Here is a 16352-nt window from a genome sequence, read left to right as displayed (position 1 = left end):
GGTTGCAAGGCTGTAAAAATAAAGTGGCCGGGCGGTCTCTTCTTCACCTGGTGCCTCTGAATGTTCAATATCTCACTACTCCAGCGTGACACCAAGATTAGATGCCTCAAGTCTAAGAATAAATCCTCCAGATCTGGACTTAACAAAGAGTAATTCCTCCAAATGATGATCCTTGATCCCTCACCTTTTGCTTGATTGTAAATGGGTTTAAACAGGATGACCACACAGTGCTGCCTGCTGGGATCAGCCCACTGAGCAAAAAAACATGAAACTCTGACTGCTCCAACCTCAGAGGAATAAAGACACTGCTGGTTTAGCTCTGTGAGAAACACTCAGACGAGGTTTCATAATATATGCTAACTAAAGACTGAAGAAGGATGATGAGCACTATCTGGTTCTTTCTGACACTTGATGTGCCTCTCTATCGTCCCCACCTTTCTTGCACTTTTTACACAGACCGGGGGTCAGCGAAAGTTCAATCAGTATCAATACTGAGTCCAGTTAGTTTATTTTAGAGCACACGTTAACAGCAGATGTTGACCAAAGTGCTTTAGAGAGCCATTCAAAATGTATTTTCTGTCTATAAAAAATAAAAATAAATGGTTATTTAAGAGCTACTAAGAGAATAAAAGTGACTGTTTTATTATGTTACTAGTTGCTGTGATTCCCCTGCTGTCTAGGTACTGCACTGTGAAGAAGTTGCAGAAGAGATAAGGATGAGTAACTGAATCACATAAAGTTAGAGTCACATTAATTGAGAAACAAAGAAATGAGAAGTGAAATAGTTTATCTTTAGTTAAACTGTTTGGGATCAAAAATCAAAGATGAACATTGTAAAGGTATTATTTAGATAACAAGGACACCATACCTATCTGTGATTTAAAATATGTTGCTCAATGGTAGTGAGCATGATGACCTTCCCCAGGGAAATTATTTATTTTCAGCACAATAACAATAAAATATCACAAAAGATTTACAAATTGAAGGATTTAAACCTGTTTTAAATATCTTGTATTATTTTCAAGACACACACAGCTCGAGAAGATAAACTTAAATTGGCAACGGGTTGGTGATAAACTGATGGAATCACCTGAAACAATTGACAAATTAAAATGTAATTTGGTGGAGGCGTGTTATGCTTTTGCTCACTATTACTGAAGCATTACTAAACTTAATTGTTTTAAAGATTCAGTTTATGGTTCAAGATATGGGTAAGTAGATACGAAAAAGAGAAGTCTTAAGTTTGTAATGAGAAGAGTAGGGATGTTGTATTGTTTATGGCTCTGTGCCGGCGACAGCCGTGGTCGCAGGTATTATGTTTTCAGGTAGCTTGCTCATCCCTTTCTCATGATCGTGCTATCTCAGCAATGCCTTGAGAGAATTTCCTCAAACATGGCACAAATGTTGACTTGAACTCAAGGATGAAGTCATTAGATATTGGTGGTCAAAGGTCACTGTGAACTCAAATCCCTCCCATCGATCTGTCCCATTCTCATGAACACATTATCTTAGGAACACCTGGACAGAATTTCTTTAAATTTGGCACAAACATTTACTCAGACCCAAACCAAAGATTATGGTGGTCAAATGTCTACATTCCAATTTACTGTTAACCCACGTCCCTCCCGTTCCTCAGACTGCAACGACATTACTGAGGGACAGAAGGGGAAATTGTGACCATATTTCACTTCTGCTCAGATACTGAATTGATGACACTAATCTTGGGTGTCCACCTTTAAACTATGGAGATTGTAAAAAACTCTTCTGTGCTGTCAGGTTGAAGCTATCTGTGAAGCATCTATTTCTTAGAGTTTGTTGCTTCTTTTCAGGGGAATCCACTTTTGAAACAACTGGTTTGTCTGTCATGGCTGATGTTTTGTATTTGATCAGAATCAGCTTTATTGGCAAAGCATGTGAACACATACAAAGATCCTCTGCAAAACTACATTCCCAGCAAAAGCCCCCAGAATATTTATGACACTGCTGTGCACAGTTCTGCTTTTCTTTGTTTGTCCTAAAGATTACGTTGTCTGTGGATCGGCTCATGACAAGTCCCTTCCTGCAGTGAGAGATTAAACACACGGGTATTTCCAAAACAGTGAAGTAACCAGTTCAGTTTGTACTTATAAACACTATGTAATGTGTTGTTTGGACTCAGGGATCTGTTATGTGCTATCCATAAGACTCCACTAAACTTGTTATCAAACACAATTGCAATCTGAACTCAGACAAACACCAATATATGTAACTTTAACAAGTGCACTGGATGCTGTTTAAAGGTTTGGATCAAGGCCAGAGGATAACTACAGTAATGCTGCATGGTTAATTAATATGTTAAATAAATGGATATCACTGACATATATATTTGATGAAGAAATGTTTCAGCAGGCACAGTTCACTCAGTCTTGTGGCCCTCCGTGAATCTATAACACAGGATCAGTAAAGGTCGGCGACTGGAGGTGGTCTGAAGTGGGTTATCGCCGTCTGCTGAAGACTTGAGGTGAGGTTAAGCCCCAGGACTTAACAAGAGAGCATAACAACAGGTGTCCGATGTTTAACCTTCTAAGAGGGTTATGCTCAATCAAGTCAAGATGCATATTACAATTGTTTGGGTTGGGAATGAAAATGTAATATTCGCATAATCACATAACCCAAGAATTAAGAAGATTTTAGGGGTTGAAAGCTGTTTAAAAATGTTCTTGGCTGAGATTTTTTTATTTTTTATTTTTTTTTATTGAAAGTTGACAAAAAAAAGGCAGAAGGAGGACCTTGAATAATGACTGTTTTTTTTTTTTTCAAATTACTATTCTGACAAGAAGTCTAAAAGCTGTTGATGAAATAATAACAGTCAGAGTCGGACAACAGTCAACGATCTGAAAGACAAAGAGAACTGAGTAAACTATCTACTGGTGAAGATATGGTTGAAAGCTCTGGTAATATAAACAAAGAATATTTTGGCAAACTTTAAATGGCTCATATTGGACCAGTCAGGCTCAGATGCTGCAATATAAACCAAATTCAGCACCATGGAGAGCAGCCAAAGGCCCCTCACATACAATAGATTCAGTTTATGAATGATCTTTGTTGGAAATGACTTGATGTAAACTCATCTGAAAATATGTGAAATACGTGTGCATTTTCCCTTAAAGGTTGTGTGAATTTGAGCATCCATTTAAAAATAGTCCTTGCTTTAAAAAACACCTACTCAAAGATAGTCTACCCATTTCATATATACTGTGCAAGCTAATCACTGTGCCTGCAGCAAAAGATGTTCAAATTCACCAAATTTGTGATCCAATAGAGTAAATGAGCTATAGGTGTTTGACCTGCTGCACTATGTAGGTGGAGGTCATGACATTGTTTAATGAATTCAGTCATCTGAAGCTTGTGCTTCCTATCCTCCTGCATAAAAACCTCACAGATGGGGTGCAGCAGCAGCAGCACCTGGAGAAACCGTGTCCTGTTCACTCCAGCAGGACTTGAGCTACAGTCGTGTTTTTAACTGGTCCAATAAAACTAGAGGCCTCGATTCAGTATCATGACAGGGAAATACTCTTATTTGCTGTTATTTAGTTAATTAAAGCATTCTGGGAGCCAGTGTAACGCCGTTCAGAGAAGAGACTGGATGATATTGTCCGTCATCCAACATGCAGGCGGCTTATCGGCGTGTCCCAGGCAGCACTTTGGCTCCTCACAACTTTGATGTACGATGCAATTACTAAACTAATAAAAGCCTCAAGTCGAAACACGGTTTCTGTGGAGGTGATGGTGGCACAGGAGGGGGTGGGGAGGGGGGGGGGGGGCGACGCGGTGGCGGGTGGGGTAGGGGGAGATGGGGGGGGTTCGTCACGGGAAGGCGTGCTGCATCAACCCGCCTGCTGCCTTGACATCATTATCACTTCTTGATCAGCGTTTGGAGCTCAGCGGGACGATGGGGACATCTTCCGGTCTGATTGAGAAGCAGGCACGGAATGTGTCGCACAAACTGTTTCTACACGGGGAGTTTGGTTGTTGCTCCTTCACCAGCTCCTCAGCTGGATTCACATTGTGAAATGGGGTCCACGTGGAAGAGTTGCTGGTGGGTGACATGACGTCGTTGAGTCGAAGTGATTAATTAAGCCATTAGAGTTCAGCCAATCACAGATAAATGCGCAAAGTTAACAGGAGACTTTCCTATTGTGCTCGTTCGTGTGTATCTCGAGAGCCCATATCTTGCCTAACCCACATGACAGAAACAGTTTTTTTTCTTTTTCTTTTGTCGTGCCTGCTGGCAGTGCGGAAGCCTTCATCACATTATCTGCAGTCTCATTAGCCTATCTCCACAGCCATTTTATGCCGGGACTCTCCCCTTAAATGAAATTCCAGCCTCCTTATTTTAACCCTCATGTATTAAGAAATTGAATATGTCATGCACCACTATAATTACATCGTTGTAAAAAAATAAAATTAAAAAAAAAACAAACGCGCGCCTTCACGGGGTGGAAGTATTGTGTAGCGTGGAGATTGGAGGCAAAATCTGGGGTGTACAGTTAATATGCAGCGTCAGCGTTAATGCAACAACTTCACAACAGTTCAGGTGTTTCCAGTCGAAATGAGTGAACTGTAAGGGAGAACGGAAGTGCAGCCTTTTGCAAGTGAATTCCTGTGCAGCTCGGTGGCCGACACACCTGTCTGCTCTGCTGAGCTTTTCAGGCTTCAATGCAAACACATTTCCATGGAGAAAGATCCGTGATTCCTGCACCAAAGAGACGATCTGGGGAGGGAGGGAGGGAGGGAGGGGAGGAGGGGGGTTCCTTTTCTGGAAAAGCAGGGGAGCAGAGGCTTTCGCGCTCTCGCTCTCCCTCTCTTTCTCTCTCTCTCTCTCTCTCTCTCTCTGTGAAGCGGGAAGTCTGTACAATCAAATACAGTAGGGTACGTGCTTGCCGGCAGTAGCGCGGCTGCAGAAGGTGCACCGGGGTCCAGCACGGTGCTGCATGGGATTTTATTTCTTATTTCACAGATATCTTCTAAACAAGAGTTGGACATGCAGGGAAACTGCAGGATCCTGTTCTCGCACATGTACAGCACCAGCTTCCTTCTGCTCTGGATCTTCGTCGGCTTGAATGTGGTAGAGGTGGCGGGGTCCCAGCAAGGGATCCCTCTGTCAGTGTGAGTGAGAGGCGGCTCTGCAACTTTGAATTAACTGATGTGTTGATTTCTTACAGACAGGAAATGAAGCCACCAGAAGCGCAGCATTTAGTTTAGTAACTGACATTTGCTTTTAGATTTTAATTCATTTAAGGAGCAACAAACATGTGTAAGTGGCAGAGAGATGTTTCATTTTCTGGGTTTCTTGTTCCCTATTTGTCTTGTCTGTTTTCCTTGATGACCATAGTGTAGAGTTTAATTTATACCACAGTATTCTCCCACAGGCCGTAGTACTGGTTTAACTAGTCACCTTTTGGTCGGTGGTTAGCCTACTGCTGGTGGGAAGAAACAATTACAGATGTAACTTTAGTAAATAAGCAGTGTTATAAAAAATGGTCGAAATTAAATTGGATCACGTTTGCTAAACAACGAAATTAAATAGAAACTATAGCCTATATAAACAGTTGTGAAGTTTTTTTTCTTTGCAATGTAATGAGTCGATTAATTGTTCATCATTAAAATTGCTGATAGTACTTCAGAAATATTAATAAGTGTTACTAAAAGACTGCTCTTCATGGTTCAGTTGAGAACAAGAAAAACTTTGGGAGTACTTTTATTTCTTAGCAGAACAAATTTCCCCTTGCAGGGTCAATAACGTATATCTATCTATCTATCTCTCTATCTATTTTGTTTTTTCACAAAATCTATAATAAGGAAAACTGATTTAGAGGGAAATATCTCCAATAGAATCACCCTTATTTCTGATAACTAAATTCTTACTCTAAATCACAATCCAGTCCTCCCGGTCTAATTCCTAATGCCCACATAATTTGTTGAACTGCACGTGCATTGTATTTTTCTTTATCAAGTCTAATTGCATCTTTAGCAGATTGGGAGAGTTCAAGAAATGCAAAACCTTGTACTTAAGTAGCATGTTTAACTAAGGTTTGTTTGTAATAAAAGATCAATACAAAAGATTAAAAAAAAAATCTCAAATAAAGGTCCAGGATGTAAATAAATCCAGATTAACCTCACCACAGATAATGCCAGTGTCACTCATGTCAGTTACATCTAATTAACCTCATTAAAACTATTCTTGAGTTCAGGTGTCAAAAAAAGCTGCATTGCGCACCTTTTAAAATATTAAAGAGCATTTTTCTGCAAGGAAGTTTAATTTACAAGCCACAACTTTACATCCATTTCATAAAATGTTGCAAGCTAATACAGAACAGAATATCAACCGAGATTAAAATTGTCCTTTTTTGGGAATCTTTCACAAACTGTTTGGAAAAAGCCTTGCATGGGAAACATTTCTTTTGAGCAAAGTTCTGCTGATGAGGACAGCTCATCCGCAACACTACAAATCTATTTTTTTTTTTTTAACATGCTTGAATACTGGGTAGTATGTTTTCTTGGCTTTTTGAATTCTCATATGTCAGGCCCCTTTCTTGAAACAAATTTGTAGCACAACAGTTACACTGACCTAAGTGGTATATTTTAGGTGCTGCATTTTGCTGCCATGTAGAACCATTAACAGTTTATCAGAAGAAATGGGAGCAATTACAGTATGACCAAATTACCAACAATTATTTGTCAGGAAAGTAAAGTTTAGGGCCACCGGGCCATGATGATAATCTTTTCACTTATCGCTTCAGAAACGAAGTTGAAAAATGACAGCTAAGGACATTCATAGAAGGCGATATAAAGGATTTAAATTTACAACATAAGTGTGTGTTGTACCATTATTGAGTTTGGATGGTAACAGTGTTTCTTTTGTCGGTTAATTCAGTCTTATTGTATCTTTTTACATGTTCTATGTATTTGTCAATTTTAGAGGGAAGATTGTTAACTAAATGGGCATTTGTATTTTTTTCTTCAGCGTAAAGCTTTGGGCGTCTGCATTTGGTGGAGAAATTAAATCCATTTCTGCAAAATATTCTGGATCCCAACTACTACAAAAGGTATATTCCTGATCTCCCAGTCTTGCATGAACACAAATGCATTTTCCCTTTGTCTGATGCCCATGTAGTTACACCCATTGTATGCTGTAATGTTGTTTTCCCTCTGTAATGGCTGCAGAGACATTTTGGTGTCTCAGCTGAATGCTGATGCGTAATTTTAGAGGAGACTCAGGTGTGTTTGGCAGAGCTCTCTCTCTCTCTCTCTCTCTCTCTCTCTCTCTCTCTCTCTGTGTGTGTGTGTGTGTGTGTGTGTGTGTGTGTGTGTGTGTGTGTGTGTGTGTGTGTTTGTACTTGACATGGCCCATTAACCACGGCTCTGATTCCTCTCTCATCTCATCTCTCCAGTTAACTCTCTGGAGTCAAGAGTTTCAACCTCTGGATAGGAATGCACAAGGAGACAAATTGAATAAGTGTGGCTAGGTTTGATCGTGTGTGTGTGTGTGTGTGTGTGTGTGTGTGTGTGTGTGTGTGTGTGTGTGTGTGTGTGTGTGTGTGTGTGTGTGTCGGGAGGAGGGGGAGGGAGGGTAATTTGATGAACAGGTGAAACCTACAGAGGAGGAGCGATGATCCAGTGCAATAGATTTAACTTTCTGGCCACTTGATGGCAGAGGTGGGCTCTGTGTTCACATGCCACAGCTTCAAAAAGGTGGTCAGAGTTGACTCAGGCAGATGAATGGTGAACTGTCCGTTCATGGACTGTGAAGTAAACAGCTGGAGGATCTCCTCTGCGTGAATGCTTAATAACTGTACTACGGTGGGAAAATGTGTGTCTGGGTTTTACAGCATATACAGCATCAGTGTGTAAAGTTCCTGTGCCTTGCAAAAGGGTTATATTACAGTGAAAATATAAAAGAAGGTAAATACTTATATAATGAGTTTTAACTGTCTTTTCACCATGTGCATTAAAGGGTACTTCTAGTTCATGTAGGAAGTACATTTAAACGCTTTGGCAATTTGTTAAGCATTAAACATTGCTTGAAATTAAATTAAATTAAACTTGATTTAACTGACTCTGGTGCTATGCTTTAAATTTACCCTAATAAGTGATGAAGTAAAAAAAAATTAATCCAAGGACATAAAGACAAACAGAGGCGATGGATGAGATAAAAAAAAAAAAAAAAAAAAAAAAAAAACATGGACACACTGCACAAGCCCTGGATATATGAATCTGATTGTGAAAAGGTGTTGTCACATTTAAGCCCTACATTGAGGAAAATTATATCTGTGACAGTTTTAGATACCTGTTTTTAGCAGGCCAAATGTTATGATACTGAACAAGTCATTATTAAATGCCCTGAAAAAAAACCTATCTTAAAGGTATTTGCCAAACACGCATCCTGACATATTTAGTACAATTTGAAACATTGAGATCATTATCTACTGTACATTAGAAATGAAAATAAAGTTATATGGGTATGAAAAAAGCTTAGACAAAATGATTTTGTGGTGATGGACTGAGAAGGTTGTCTGGGTTGAAGAGGTTAAATATTCTGATGAGGGGCACCTGCAGTTTAAGTTTTAGCCAGACTGAATGATGTCTTTTTAAAAACGTTATTAATCTACATTTCTCAGGTCTCTTTTCTTTCCACTGAGCAATAAAAATGTTTTTTTTTTAAACTGGCAGGTTGACAATAATGTTTATGTTTGTTTGGATCACATATAATATAAGTGTGTTGAGATAACTGATTTTAAAGAGCACAATGAGAACCCACAATCCCCCACCCTCCAAAATAAAAGCTTATATATGATGTAATGCAATGCAGTGCAGAAGCTCTCCAGTGCTGCAAAGCCTTAGTTTAAATGTTCAGTCTTTGTTTACTACTGTACTCAGTTTCAACGTACAGTACGTTGTTGAGCTGTACATTGTGGGGGTGTTACAATGAAGTGAACCTTGCATGTTATGGGAGAACAAAAATGTAATGACACCTCGCATTACGATGCATTTCACTAAAAGAAGATCATACATGATTAAAAAATGACTATGGGGCTGAATCAACGCCTCACTGACAACTGAATCTGACTCTCACAGAAATGAGGTGTTACATTCATTACAAGACTGTTGTAGTTGACTGTGTCACTGTTATTTTTAAGATTATTGAGTGTAAACAGCAGGCACTTCAGTCATGTAAATCCTGTACAGACCCGTTTTTGGCCAAAACCCTTTCTATAACCACTTTTACTTTCGGCTCTGCATGAATCCGTCCATAATAGTTTATAATTTTCTGTATTTGACCACCTCTCTATTTCAGGAGCTGTGGGCTATCACAGCGCCACGCCCAGGAACGAACTCCAGTTCTGACGCCAGTGTTTCAGTCAAGGGCAGCAGTAGGATTAATCCTAAGAACTCCGCTGCATGTCTGTGGGAGGACAGCGGAACACCCAGAGGAAATCCACGCAAACATGGGGAGAGCGTTCAAACCGCATTCAGAAAGCGGCTCCAGGGTCAAAACCTTGGACCTTCTTGCCCTGAGGTGACAGCTGTTAAGTTCAAATGTGTGGTGGAAACGTTAGCACTGTGTCATTTCTTTCCATTTGCTACCAAATATTATTTTAATCTGTGTACAAAGACCTTTTGCGAAATGCCCTGCAGATTTGTTCCTTTTTTTTTTTTTTTTTTTTTTGTCTGTATGTAAGCACTTTGCTCGTGTTCCTGTTCATGGAAGCATGTCAGGAGAGCTGTGCCGAGCCAGTCAGCACAACGCAGTGAGCTGTGAGGGACCTGACGGGTCGTTAGAGGCTGGTCATTACGACTGATCATTAGATGCTTTTTATGGTGATTTACCCGATTACACTATAAGATTTCTGCAAAAGGGGGAAACACTGAGGCTCTTCATACCGGCAGGCAGGCCTCACTCCTGCACTGGTCATTACTCTAATCAATAATCATGATCAGGGCTTTTGATGGATGGGGCTTAACCTCCACTTGATGACTGGCGGGATGTGGGGTAAGGAGGTGGCGGTCGGGGGGGGGGGGGGGGACTGGGGACTCGGGGTGCTGGGGCGAGGAGGACAGGCGTGAAATGAACTGTTCTGCTCCACTGCAAGCCCACACTCTTCCTTTCAGTAGGTAATTTGTCGCCTCATGTACTGGGGTGTGTGTGTGTGTTTTTGTGCGCGTTCTGTCCTCACAATGCGTAATGTGTTTGAATGTGCGCCACGAGCCTATTGTTGCTCACGTTTATTTTCAGATACGATTATTGGAAGTGTGTGTGATGTGAATGACTGGATAGCTTGAAAGAATCCGGCCTTTTGTTTTTATTTTGCATGTGTGTGTGTGTGTGTGTGTGTGCGTGTGTGTGTGTGTGTGTGTGTGTGTGTGTGTGCGTGTGTGTGTGTGTGTGTGTGTGTGTGTGTGTGTGTGTGTGCCAGGCAGGTGTGAGGTTATGTAATGTTATATTCCTCCGAGCTGTGGCGGGCTTTGTTCTGTATCACTGGAGGTCCTGTGCATCCAGCAGAATCAGCATTATGTGAGGTGTAGTTCATTACCCAGAGTCACCCATGCTTGACACGTTATTATCTTTCTCCTGTGCTTTAACTCCATTTCAATTACCCTCTTACCATGCATAGCCTTCAGATCCAGCCCCGCCCCTCCCTGGCCACCCAACATGGCCATCTCCAGCCAATCAGAGAGAAAGAAGCAGCATGTGCAGCCAATAACTGGGAACAGATAAAGACTATCAGTCATTCTGCGTTGCAGCATGGATTTTATCAGCCGTTGATCTGAGACTGGCTGCATGCAGCTTGTCAGCCAACATGTGAAGGCTTATAATCCTTGTTTAACAATTTCCCACCTCTCTGGAGGGGATGCGGTGAAACAATAGGGCTCTAATGTATTACAGAATACACACACAGAAAGATTATCTTAATGTTCCTTCCTAATCCTATTAAGACTCTTCATGGGTTAATCAACCATGTGACCTCAATAGTTTTGCTGTATGTTTGCCAGAGATTTACAGTTGTCCCGTTTGTCACCGTCACACATTTCTTTCTGGTTATTTTCAGAAATATAAAGAATTTGAAAAAACAGTCAGAGTGGAAGAGATTGATGGTGTGAAACTGGTTAAAAATCTGGCACTGAGGATGGAGGAAGTGTTTCGAAAAAAAGCAGAAGCCACCAGGGTAGGTCAAATTTAATTTAATTTAATTCTGTATTTATATTTATTAATTTCCTTCTGTTTTAGGGGAGCAAGGAGTGTACGTAAATGACTTGGTGGGTATAGAGGACAGCACCAGGGGGAGGTGGGGTGAAGGGGAGGAGGGGGGCTATCTATATAATTATTGTTATTTGTTGCTGTCTTTAAAGTTGCTGATCTTTTACAGACTCATTCGCTAATTGCCTTATTGTGATTTGATATGTAAAGGTGTGCTGTTTGTCACACCTGTCTAGAGGAAACAGCACTAACACGCCTGGTTGTGTGATTCAGGCTTCACCGCCTGGTTTAGCTGTGATGATGGCCAGTGTGACATCTCATCATATCAGGCTAACATCACGTGATCTAATTCATTTTGATAAAATTATTCAGGGGTGTAGTCAGAAATATTACAGGGCCAATACCCTGTCACTCTGAGAGACACCCTGACACAGAGTTTTGTTGAGTCAGCCATTTGTTTTGTTTTTTAAAGATAGTTTTTAATGGGAGATATTTACATTATTATGAAATATAAACAGGTGAAAATGTTGTAATGTTTATTATAGACCAGTGAAAACAATAACACTGGCTATGTTTGGGTTTTTTTCCCCCGCATTGTTCCGTTCACCTCTCTTTACTCAAAATTATTTTTCAGAGACCAAATCTTATTTTACTGTCTAGGTAAAATGTTTGTCTGTATGGTCTTGTACTGTATATAGTTTATTAAAGTCTGGGCCTGAGCTGGTGTCAGCCTCTCAGCAGCAGCCTGCCTGCGACCTTAGTGCAGAGGCGCTTGTAATCATTTTAATGGTGCACCTCGCAGGGACTGCTGGGAAATGATAACGTTTATCTCCCTGCGCCTGATCCCATGAGCGCGATAATTCATGACAGTTCCGGGTGTATATTACACGTAAAGGACGGATTTAAATTTGATAAACTTGGGAGATGAGTCAGCATATAAAATGATTTCTGATTATTATGTGTAAACAATATAAGGCACAAGTGTAACTGTTTAAAAAAAAAAAAAAAGACTAATCTGACTAAGTCATCACTTTGCTCCAAATTTAAAAGCATTTTAAAAATGACGCTGTGACCGCGATAAAGGGGTGAAGGTGGGCTGTCTGACCGCCACTAGAAAGAAAATTATGCATAACCAAAAATGTTCACCTAAATCAGAAAACATTAAATTCGTATTATAATGCTTTTATTTGCCGAATGCTGACAGCACAAGAACTCGCTATGAGGTCAATTGAATTTGACCACCGCCGCTCAGCAGTGGGTAGAAAAGCCTCAGTTGTGTTTATATAGCAGTTATTTTGACATATGTGACAGATGTTAATTACCTGCCCGGCTCCGAGGGCGAGAGTGACTGCAGCGTTTAGAGGTGGCATTTCCCCCGGAAACACAAACCCAAGCACATTTTCCTGAAACGAGTTATTGCAGAAGTTACCGCTGCTTTGAACAAAATCCTGCTTCAATAACTTGCCTCCATCAATCACTACCTGCTCTGCACAGTAGCCTATAGTGACCTACATTTTATGCGTATTTTTGCCCTTAAAATTATTTTAAGGATTCCCAAGAAGGAAGAGACTTCCCTTTTTCAGAACATAAACTTGACCTCTGGACAGAAGGCATCTCATCCGTCGATGTCAAGCCTGGTAATGGTCCTCGATCATGTTCCTCTGCAGTGGAATGACCTTTCTTTGAGATGTGGAAATAATCGAGAGGCAGAGCAATTTGCAACCAGCACGTCAAATAGGCTACAGAAAGCAGCAGAGTGTAAAAGTTTCAGGAAGTTTGTGGGAGTCTAATTTAAAAATGTAGGCCTGAGTAGAATTTGCAGGCATTATTGATACAATAGTGAATCTTATAGTCTATAATTTTAAGCATGTTATATTGCGCGTAATAGGTGTGCTCTTATTAACCAGCCTTTTTTCCCCCCTCATTTCAGCGGCTGGTGGAGGCAGCAGAGGAAGCGCACCATCAGCACGAGGATGATCCCGAGCTGCAGGTGAGGAAAAGAAAAGAAAAGAAAAGAAAAGAAAAGAAAAGAAAAGAAAAGAAAAGAAAAGAAAAGAAAAGAAAAGAAAAATCGTGGAACGAATTATTTAAAATGTGGTTTGTCATTGTGTTAGACCAGGATGAATCATTTTTAGTTGGTCAGGGGAGGAGCGGCTGCAAGGTGAGAGAAGGGTAATAGGCCCTAAAAGTCTTTAATTGCGCTTGGATCGTCCTTCACTCTGATGCCCTGTCAGCGGTTTGATACATAATGTTTCTTTGATAAGCAATGCCGCACACATTGAAGGCTGCAGCGCCATACTGTCGTAACTCACGCGGACTGTTTTTAAGTGTAAAACAGCATAGCTCAAAAACACGTCTGCGCCGCTGCAGCCTTAGAGTCCTGCGTACAGTAAGTGAGTAACTATATTGCACAACGGAGATTAAGATCGCCTTCTGCATGCCGGATCGAAGGCTGTGCTTTAGGTTGTAGTGCATGGTAAAAGCAATGTGTATACGGCACAAACAGGGTTTTTTTGTGTGTGTGTGTGTGTGTGTGCTATAGGCCTATAGTGTAAGCATATTAACAGAGAAAGAAAAACGGGAGAAGGACGAGGATCTGCAATAACTCTTAATTCAATTATATTACACAGAATATGCTCATGTGCTCTGACTCTGTTCGGGACATTATTTAGCGGCTCTCATTGCGGATTTCCACGGAGCACTGAGCTTCCTCAGTCTCTGCAGAGGAAATGCAGTATTTCTGGCGTTTGTTATCGCTCTCTCTCTCTCTCTCTCTCTCTCTCTCTCTCTCTCTCTCCCTCTCTCCGTCCAGTGGACAAAGATAAATGAAACTCTTTTGCGCGGCGCATTGTTTCACTTTCACGGCTCTAGATTGGAAACCCATTCGAGCAACAAAACACTGAAATAACGGCAGCACTTTACAGTTAATAGAAGCATTTACATCATCTGAATATGTCCAGTCACCTTGTTCCCTACGCATTTCTTTGCTGTTCACACACGGCCATAAGCAGACAGGAAGCTGTTACCTTTAAACAAAAAGGACAACTGATGAAATATGTAAAATAATATGGAACAATTTTTTTTGTCTTTGATCAGATTTAAATACCCCTCCAGGTTCCTTCCTTTACATCCCGTTGTTCACATAGACAAACTTTACTGAGGGTTTCTTACATTTACAGTATTTATCATTTCAGTGCATTGTGCTGTATTTGAGCTGTTGAACAAAAGGTTTCCATCTCATCAGGATAACCTACATCTTTAGGGACAGTCTTAAATCTCACATTTTTAAACCAACAATCCTTAAACTCCACAAAAGATAAAATACATCGATTAAATTCTTCATTATATTTTTTCACAAATAATATTTCCTGAAATATTTGAACAACATTATTTTTACATAGTTGTATAACAGCTATTTATTTAACTTTTTTTTTTTTTTTTTTTACATTTCGCTGTTTGGAGATGTCTGTTTATGTTGCTTTTTTTTTTTTTTTTTTAAAGAGTTGCTACAACCATCAATGCATTTAATAAATTGGATGAAAAAAATTAATTGTTAGGGTTAAATTTGCCCACTTTGACCTGTTTTAGCATTTTTATTCAAGCAATTGACAGTTACTGGTATACAACGCAGGCCTATCACACAGGCATTTGATTTCAAGGCTATAAAATATAATAAGGAAAATTCAATATCCACCTGCGGTAATGATTTGATGTCATGATATTACTCCTGGTGGCATCATTTAGCCAACCTCGTCTCCTCTGACACCACACATTTTTCACACACCATTTCACTGACCACAGTGAGATAAGCTGGCTGCTCTTATCTCAGCTGCTTCATGTCAGGACAGTCGGATGGTTTGTGCTGACCTGAGAGCAGTCTGGGGTTCAGCAGAAACTCGGTTTGTACTTCAGAGTATCCTAACTTGCTTTGCTTGGCGTTTGTTATCACAATTGTTCCTTTCAGTAAGCCTAAAGTCTTCAACTACTTTTAATAATGAACAACAGTTTCTGATAAGATCAGCCTTTTAGAAACATTTTATATTTCCCGTTTTTATATAAATGAGAAGACATGCCAGCAGAATAATACCATTTTAACTCAAATGTTCTTTGTGTGTTCTTAAACCTTCTTTAATCTTTATACCAAAATCTTCCTCAGCTTCAAGTTAAAGTCCAAAAGTTCTGGTTTTGTGTTTGTGCCTGAAAATATTTGAAGCATTAGTATAGAATAAATAATTGTAGTATAATTCTGTCATCCTCGTTTGCTTTGTGCGTCAGATTTTAAAAGGTGAAGTTTAGCAAAAATGTTTAACATCCACATGATTTTTATGTTTTATTTCTGAACCCAGTGCTGAAAATAGATTTTCTGAACACAACAAAGTTTTGACTTTCTATAATTAAACTCACAAAATTATGCTGAATAAAATTATTTTCAGTAATAAATCACTTGCTTACAGTACAGAGTATTTAGCTATGCTGAATGTTTTTTTTTTTTAATTGATATCACTGAATCAACAATCTGATCCACAACATCACAGAAGGAGAAAGCTTCCACACAAATCAGTTTTGACTATGAAGATGGTAGGTATGATCAGAGTAGGATGAGTCGGAGCCTGTTAAACAGAATAAAGCGTCGCGAGACCCATCATCTCCAGGTATTTGAGCCTGGCTATACAGTAAGGCCCAGCTGTCTATAATAGAGGGCAGATCTCTGCAGTACGGCCTACAGCTAACTGCAGCGGTGTAAGAGTCAGCGGGCCGTCTCGGAGAGCTGCAGTGTCCCGTGGCCTGCTCTACAGTAATAACCCTGGTGGTTAACGTGCCTCTCTACAGCACTCAGTTCTGCTGAGGGTGCACGTTTCTCTCCCCGGCTGCTCCCCCCTCCACAGCTTCCTCCCTCCACCCCGCCGCAGCTCGTCAGAGAGCTGCTCAGGCGTGGTATGAGCTGTCAGGGGCTGCTTGATGGTGATGCCCGCTCGGCCTCCCCCGAGAGTGATGCTATAGAGTCCATCACCCATCCCTCCCTCTCTCCCTACCTCCCTCCCTCCCTCCCTCCATCTTTCCCCTCTCTCTCTTTCTCTCTCAGTACAGACAGTAAGGACCAGAGGCCACAGAG

The 16352-nt window shown here is 40.5% G+C and overlaps 1 protein-coding gene across 1 annotated transcript in view; it reads left to right on the top strand.

Moving 5' to 3' along the window:
• The first annotated feature begins 5017 nt into the window (after positions 1-5017).
• The window catches only part of LOC138194414 (voltage-dependent calcium channel subunit alpha-2/delta-3-like), a 32450-nt gene continuing 21115 nt past the window's right edge, over positions 5018-16352 (top strand). Inside the window, exons 1-5 of the mRNA XM_069143136.1 lie at positions 5018-5148; positions 7007-7088; positions 9338-9559; positions 11091-11207; positions 13170-13229. Of these exons, the coding sequence (XP_068999237.1) occupies positions 5024-5148; positions 7007-7088; positions 9338-9559; positions 11091-11207; positions 13170-13229 (606 nt within the window). The 5' untranslated portion in view covers positions 5018-5023. The remainder of the gene's footprint in view (positions 5149-7006; positions 7089-9337; positions 9560-11090; positions 11208-13169; positions 13230-16352) is intronic.

Source organism: Embiotoca jacksoni, unplaced genomic scaffold (assembly GCF_022577435.1).
Source record: "Embiotoca jacksoni isolate LCO1_2020_lvr unplaced genomic scaffold, fEmbJac1.0.p SCAF_1, whole genome shotgun sequence".
Lineage (NCBI taxonomy): Eukaryota > Metazoa > Chordata > Actinopteri > Embiotocidae > Embiotoca > Embiotoca jacksoni.
Note: the sequence above shows the minus strand (reverse complement) of the source record. Positions and strands in the feature narration are given on the sequence as shown.